The 8,191-nt window shown below is 44.1% G+C and overlaps 1 protein-coding gene across 1 annotated transcript in view; it reads right to left on the bottom strand.

Moving 5' to 3' along the window:
- Nucleotides 1–228: 228 nt before the first annotated feature.
- Nucleotides 229–8,191, bottom strand: part of LOC142312195 (uncharacterized) — a 102,644-nt gene continuing 94,681 nt past the window's right edge. Inside the window, exon 20 of the mRNA XM_075351096.1 lies at nt 229–7,227. Coding sequence (XP_075207211.1) covers nt 6,029–7,227 — 1,199 coding nt within the window. The 3' untranslated portion in view covers nt 229–6,028. The remainder of the gene's footprint in view (nt 7,228–8,191) is intronic.

The following is an 8,191-nucleotide window of genomic DNA, read 5'->3' as shown; positions in this document are numbered from 1 at the left end:
GTGTGGAGAGGTAAAGATCCAAGACTGAAGATGCTTTATCTCCAAAAGTCTACAAAACAGCGAGGTTTGGCAACTCCAAATATCCTTGTCTATTCTGGGATTGGGAGTTAGAACGAAGATGGAAGAGAAAATGTTGGGTATTAAATTTAAGTGATGGGGCAAGGGTTGCAAAACGTCTCCATGTAGTGTAGATATATATGAATATATAACATAGTGAAATATTCAATGCACATTGAATAGTTTTTTATTTCCCCTTTGATGAAAGATGTTAGTAATTGCATATATTTTTAATTCAAATAAACCATATTTTTCAGACCATAAGATGCAGGTTTAGACAGTATCAAATAGGACAAACATTTTTTCTGCTAAAAAAAAAAAATCTTTTCTGGAGATCTAAAAAGGATGGGTCAATATCACAAATTTAATGCACTAGAGTAAAAAGGGAAGTAATACATATATTGCTAGTATTTCTCTGTACCATGTGTTCTATTAAATATAGCTTCATGGCATAAATATTAATGAGCAATTTACAGAGCACATACATACACACTGTTGCATGGACAGTACACGAACACTCAGGTCCGCTATGTATGAACATTTATAGTGATGGTTTATAGTGATGGGCGATCCCCCGATGGTCTGGATTGGGGAAACTCATTCGATCATTTTGTAAAGATCGGGATCGAGATAACATGATCTTGCGTCCGATCACCGATCTTGGACTTTACAGTTATGTGATGGGGAGGGAGGGGGCTGTAAAATAAAGAATACAGTTAATAATAAACATTGTCATTATGCTTACAGGTCCCGCGACGCGTCCTGCAGACTCTGTCTCCCGACGCTTCTGATTCTGAGTACGATCATCGCTGTGCCGCCCGGTAACCAAAGGACCTTCCGTGACATCATAGCCATGTGATCAGTCAAGTGGGAATGTTGTATTATCTCATTGGCTACAGACTGGGTCACATGACTATGACGTCATGCAAAGTTCCTGTAGTGTCAGCATGCCTGCCGGTACACTGTGCTCGCCCGAGCATCTCAGTACTCAGTATACTCGGCGAGTGCCGTGTACCGGTGAGATGCTCGGCCACATGCTTGACTCCCCCTCCTTGCATGTTGGCGCTCTTTACAGTCAGCCAACATGCAGAGATTGGCTGCCACAGTCGGTGATTAATAGCGGCGCCGGGAATCAGGTGATCGGAGATCACCGTTGCTATAGTAACCCGCTTGTTAGGTTACTATGGCAACGGTGGCAGCGGTGACATTACCACTTACTAACCAGCAGCCTCTGATCACTCATTGAGCGATTAGAGAGTGCAGGGAGCAGCAGCAGCGTTCTTGCTCCACCCCGTGCATTCTGATATAGCAGAGCTAGATCGGTGACAGAAGACCAGGATCGTAGAGGGGTGAGAGGGAGTAATAAAGATGGAGTCCCTTACTGTGTCTGTGTATTTATTTCTAATAAAGTATTTTTTGCTCTGTGTGGTGTCTTTTTTTTAACTTTTTATTGGAGATTCTTATTGGCCTGGTGAAACTTGCTTGACATTAAGAATCTCAGGCTTAATACCAGCTAGTAAAAGAAAGCTGGTATTAACCCCTTATTACCCAGCGTGCCACCCGCCACCAGGGCCGCTGGAAGAGTTGGATACATACAGCGCCAGAATAGGCAATTCTATGAAAGCACCATTTTCTGGGGCGGCTGTGGACTATAATTTTCAGCAGGGAGGGGCCAAAAAGCTTGGGCCACCCTGTGTTGAGAATTCCAATAAACAGCTTCCTAGTTGTACCTGGTCGGACACAAAAATTGGGCGAAGCCCATGTTGTGTTTTTTTTTGTTTTTTTCTTAAATTATTTCATGAAAATTCATGAACTAATTAAAAAAAGGGCTTCCTTATATTTTTGGTTCCCAGCCGGATTCAAATAGGTAGCTGGGGGTTGGGGGCAGCCCGTACCTGCCTGCTGTACCTGACTAACATACAAAAATATGGTGAAGCTAGGTTAGGACCATGAGATAGCGGACAAGGCCGCAGAAACGCAGAGTCCCATCTGCAATATCTTTTGCTAACTATACTTTGTTGTTCCTGAGCCTTGTGGGTCGTGTTTACTTTCTATGGATATCACAAATAAAGAAAACAGAAAACGTTTTATTACAGCACCGGTGTTTCCAAGTCTTTGCTAGATTTTCTTTATAGTCATATATATATATGTATATATATATATATATATATATATATATATATATATCACACTATGAAGAAAAAGACATGGATCGCACATCCCAAAAATACATTGATCTAAAAGCCGCTAGGCAAAATATTAAATAGAACATGAGGTTCTTTTGTTACCATTCTGATCAGATTGTATTAAGCCCACTGCCACGTCACGGCAAACCTCTTGAGTGGGTCCCTAACCTGACCTTTTTGTGTGGCACCGTGCACCGACCACTGCCGTAGCGACAAAGCGCCAGCAGGGCGGGCGACCTGGCGCCTCACAGCACCCATGCTGCAAGGCAAAACCCCCAAGGCTCCAGGCCGCGCCGCCCCACCGACACCACACCACCACAACAGCAGCCATATATATAAAAATGTACACAATATATAGTTTTAAAAAAATAAGTCATTTTAAAAAAAGGCGTAGCGCTCCGCAGTATTTTTGATTCTCTTAATTTATTTAAAAAAGTAATTAAAAAAAAAAATTTGTGGGCTCCCGCTGTATTTTGACCGCCATTCTGGTAAAGCCAGGCAGCTGAGGGTTGGGATTCCCGGGAGCCCGCAGCTACCTCTGGAAATGGCGCATTGTTTCTTAGCGCCATTTCTAGGCACTTAACCCGGCTCGTCCAGAGGCCTTGATGGCGGTGGAACGCTGAGTAATAAAGGGGTTAATACCAGCTTTGTATTCTCAGATGGTACTAAGCCCGAAATTCATGGTGTCGCGCCAAATTAGACATGGCCACCATGAATTTCTAGTAAACAGTAAAAAAAAATACAACACAGAGACATTTTCTTTTATTAGAAATAAAACAAAAAAACATTTAGAGACTCCATCTTTATAATAAAAAATATCCTTAGTCCAACGTATTCCACAGGTAGAGCATTGTCAGCTTCATCACTCTGTACAGACAGCGTCTATACACAGTGAGAAGCACAGAGAGCCAAATCAGCTCTGCTACATCGCTCTCTACAGAGCAAGAAACAGGCTGACAGTGAGGGGATGATTGCACGTGCGTCTCCCATGGGCATCACCCCACACGGACTGATCTCAGCAGAGGAGCGCTTCAGCTGCGTGGAAACACATGCAGCCGACCCGCTGCTGTCGGGAGATTGTGCGCCGTGATGCGACACTCGCACAGTGACAGTCAAAGTTCAATCGAGTCCATGAGCCATGGACTCGGGTGAAACCTGACGTCACGGCCAAAACCAGCCGATAACTGCAGAGTGACGAGCAGTGCAGTAAAAACTCCCGAAAGTTAAGAGGACCTTTGATATCATAATCATGTGATCAGTCTGTAAGCCAATGTCTGTGCAACAGGGGTGGGGAACCTTTTTACTGCCGGGGGCCATTTGGAAATTTCTACCAGCCTTCGGGGGCCGCACAAAATTATCAATGTGAAAATTACCCGGCTACATTTGGTCAAATAATTAATTAACTCACCCCTACTGTGGTGGTTGGAGCTGCTTCTCTTTGGTACGGCGGTTAAATATCGGTGATATTGATCATATTGCTTCTCACAGCTGCTTTTCCAGGATTGTCTTGGTCTGAAGCGCAGTCAACTCTTCATGATAATAAGATCGGTAAATCATATACATCACATAACAGACACTGGGACTGCTATACATACATCACAGGAGGGGCTGGGGGCATATACATCACATAGGAGATGCTGGGACTGCTGTATATACATTATAGGAGATGACCCAGCCTCTCTTGTGATGTATATGCCCCCAGCACCTCCACTGTCATGTATATGCTCCAGCATCTCCAATGTGATGTATATGCCACCAGCCCCTCCTGTGATGTATATGCCCCAGCCTCTCCTGTGATGTGTATGCCCCCAGCGTCTCCAATGTGATGTATTTGCCCCATCCCCTCCTATGATGTATATGGCCCCAGCATTTCCAGTGAGGTATATGCCCCAGCCTCTCATGTGAAGTATATGCCCCCAGCGTCTCCTGTATGTGTATGCTCCAGTCCCACCTGTGATATATACATCACAGGAGGGACTGGGAGCATATACATCACAAGAGAGGCTGAGGGCATATACATCACTGGTGGGGCTGAGGGCATATATATCACTGGAAGGCATAGATATGGCTTTGGGGCACACACAGTATTTGGGGGGGCACAGACATCACTGGAGGAGCATAGACAGCACTGGGGGGCATAGACAACACGGGGGGCATAGACAGCACTGGGGGGCATAGACAGCACTGGGAAAAAGACAGCACTGGGGAGGTGCAAAAACAGCACTGGTGGGGTGCAGAAACAGCACTGGGGGGTGCAGAAACAGCACTGGGGGGGTGCAGAGACAGCACTAGGGGGGGTGCAGAGACAGCACTGGGGGGGTGCAGAGACAGCACTGGGGGGGTGCAGAGACAGCATTGGGGGGAAGAGACAACACTTGGGGCAGAGACAGCACTGGGGGGCAGAGACAGAACTGGGGGGCAGAGACAGCCCTACGGGGGCACAGACAGCACTGTGGGGGTACAGACAGCACTACTAGGCACTGGGAGAAATGGACAACACTTGCGGAGCACAGACATCACTGGGGGTGGTACACAGCACTTGGGGGGAGTCACACAGCCCTAGGGGAGGGGGGGGGCACACAGCACCATGGGGAGGCACATAGTCCTGGTGGGGGTAGTACAGGAGCGGGCACACAGCACAGTGAGAACGCACACAGGGGGAGCAGGGACACAACACAGTGGGAGCGCGTACTGGGGAGCGGGCACACAGCACAGTCGGAGCGGGCACACAGTGGTGGAAGTTGTGAAACTGTTGCTGGTCTTCTTGTGTGGGACGGGGCGCAGAGCGCTAACCCACAAAGTAAGTCTGAGCACACAGGCACTGACCAGCATTCAGTAGTGAACACTCAATCAGCATCCTCGCAGATCACATGGGGATTTAAAGGGCCAGCAGCCGGCAATACACAGCAGCCGGCAGATTACCAGGGGCGCAGAAAAGGTTCCCCACCCCTGCTGTACAACATTCACACCAGACTGGTCACGTGGCTATGATGTCATTGAAGGTCCTGTAAGTCCAGTGTTGGTTACCGGGCGGCACAGCAATGATCGATCGCAGAGGCAGAAGCGGCCGGGAGACAGTCTGCAGGACGCGTCGTGGGACCTGTAAGTATGATTATAATGTTTTTTAATAATCTGCTTTCTTTTTACAGCCCCTGGACCCGATCTGTAATATGAGCTTTCCAGGAAAGCTTGTGATCGAGATCGTGCACAAGATCACTATGTGACCGGTACGATCCCCAATCTTTACAGATAGGGATCGCCCATCCCTATTTATATACAAATAGATCTCTGCTACAAATGCACTTTTGCATACACATACGCTGTGTACAGATTACACCACTTTACCGTTTCTTCCAGGTCATGACCTGAGTAATCTGGATAGTTCATGAGCTAGTTAATTGAAAGGTTCTTCAGTTTCTCACTCAGGATGTGCAGCCTCTATATATGTCCTGGTAGCTTCCTCTACTGCTCTACACCGATCACACAGATCAATGTGGGACAGGAAGCGAGAGCAGTTCTCTCAGTGATCGGGAAGGACGCGGTCTCAGCATTCTCCATCATTACATGAAGCTGCCTCCAGACTGTAAGAGGCACTCCCCTACTAGCAAGAATTTTTTTCTTGTTAAAAGCGTCTTTTAGTCCAAAAATGTGTTAACTTCGAAAGTAATTTGGCTCTCTCATTCAATTATGCAATGGTCTCTTACATGTTTTTTTGTACAATTTATCTATAAAATATAAACGTTCTCCCTGTGTGAGTTATTTTGATGGTTTGATTTTCCAGTAATTCAGATTTCAAAATCTAGGTATGAGTATGGCTTCTTCCCTGTGTGAATTCTCTGGTGTATCATAAGATCAGATTTCTGGTTAAAAGATTTCCCACATTCTGAACAGTAAAAAAATTTCTTTCCTGTGTGACTGCTGTGGTGCTTCACAAGGTCAGATTGCTCTGCATAACATTTTCCACATTCTGAGCATGAATATGGCTTAACCGCTGTGTGACTTTGCTGGTGTCTAAGAAGATATGGTTTCTGTGCAAAACATTTCCCACATTCTGAACATGAAAAAGGCTTTTCCATTTTGTGACGTCTCATGTGTAAAACAAGATTGAATTTAAACACAAACCATTTTCCACATTCTGAACATGAATACGTTTTCTCTCCTGTGTCTCTTCTCTTATGTGAAACAAGATGTAATTTAGTTGAAAAACATTTCCCATATTCTGAACATGAATATGGCTTCTCCCCTGTGTGAGTTCTCTGGTGTCTAACAAGATGTGATTTATGTGCAAAACATTTTCCACATTCTGAACATGAATGTGGCTTCTCCCCTGTGTGAATTCTCTGGTGTCTGACAAAACTTGATTTATATACAAAACATTTTCCACATTCTGAACATGAATGTGGCTTCTTCCCTGTGTGAATTCTCTGGTGTATAACAAAACTTGATTTATACCCAAAGCATTTTCCACATTCTGAACATGAATATAGCTTCTCGCCAGTGTGAGTTTGTTGATGTATAACAAGATCTGACTTCTTTACAAAACATTTTCCACATTCTGAACATGAATGTGGCGTCTCCCCAGTATGAACTCTTTCATGCCTAACAAGACGTGATTTCTGGTTAAAATATCTACCACATTTAGAACACGAAAATCTATTCTCAGTGTGAATTTTCTGATGCTTAACGAAAGATGTTTTGAGGGGAAACCTATTTCCATATTGTGAATTTGAACTTTGTTTCTTTGCTTTAAGAACACTTTGTTTTTTAATGCCCCTTTTGTGACTTTTACTTTTTTTAGTAGTCTGTAATGGATCAGAAAACAGGACCTGTTTCATAGGATCAGATGATAGATCTTTGCTGTAAAAGGATGATGGGATATCTGAAGTAATGACATTCGCTTGAATTGTATCCTGTGTGAAGTCAATGTCATCTGATTTAAAAATTGAAGCAGTCAGTTGTCCCTCTGATCTCCTGTCACCATCGTCTGCCAAGAATAAAAAGAACTGTTATTTTTGAATACAATATCCTTGAAATGTATATTTTTGAACATTCCTACTTAAAATGTCCATAGCAATGTCAAGTTATGTAGCAAAATTTACTTATTCACTAAGACGACAGTTCACAGCCTGCTAAATGATCTCATAGTACGAACCAGTAGAGCAAGGTGTTTAACTGCTCATACTGCCTCCCAACTATTGGTAAAAAAGCCACCATAAATGCTATATAGGTGAAAATTATACCATTAAAAACTTACTCATCCCGAAAAAACAAGCCCCCACTTAGGTCTATCATCTCTCAAAGGAAAAACAGAGGGTTTTCCACATTATTAGTGGATCAAAGGCTGTTAAAAAGCAACATAACATCCATAAACTAATAAAGCAAAATCCGCTCTCCCAAAGTCAAATCGCCCCCCTCACTTCTGAGCCTTGCAGTGTGTGCAAACCACATCTAGCATTCTTTTATTTGGCACTGCTGTAGTGAGAAGATTCCACTGAATTTATGGTGTGTGTGTGTGTGTGTGTGTGTGTGTGTGTGTGTGTGTCACCTGGAGCACAATCTGGGCACTATGTGATGGGCAATAAAATGGAATATTTTCAATGTTCACTCTCCAACACCCATTGCATGCTGATTTCCAGGAAGTGCCTGTGGAGTCAACAAGTCAATCCTTCTGTAAATTAATACACTGAGGGTTATAAATGTAAAAATGGAGTAACCTCTTTAGAGAGTTTTCTTCTGCATTGGTTTTCTACCATTCTGTCACATTCAGCAAATCATGTGTCACATCTCCTCTGTTATCTCCTCTAGGGACATTAGCATCTGTCACCAGGTGCCAAGGCAATAACTGTGTTCCAATACCTAAATGGTGCGCCTTAGCTTTTGAGCCCTGCCATGTGCCCAGACACCAGTGTACAATTGTATATATGGCTGTCGGATTCAGAAAAAGTTGG

This window comes from Anomaloglossus baeobatrachus, chromosome 5 (assembly GCF_048569485.1).
Source record: "Anomaloglossus baeobatrachus isolate aAnoBae1 chromosome 5, aAnoBae1.hap1, whole genome shotgun sequence".
Taxonomy (NCBI): Eukaryota; Metazoa; Chordata; class Amphibia; order Anura; family Aromobatidae; genus Anomaloglossus; species Anomaloglossus baeobatrachus.
The sequence above is the reverse complement of the archived record's forward strand: the minus strand, read 5'-3'. Positions and strand labels throughout refer to the sequence as shown.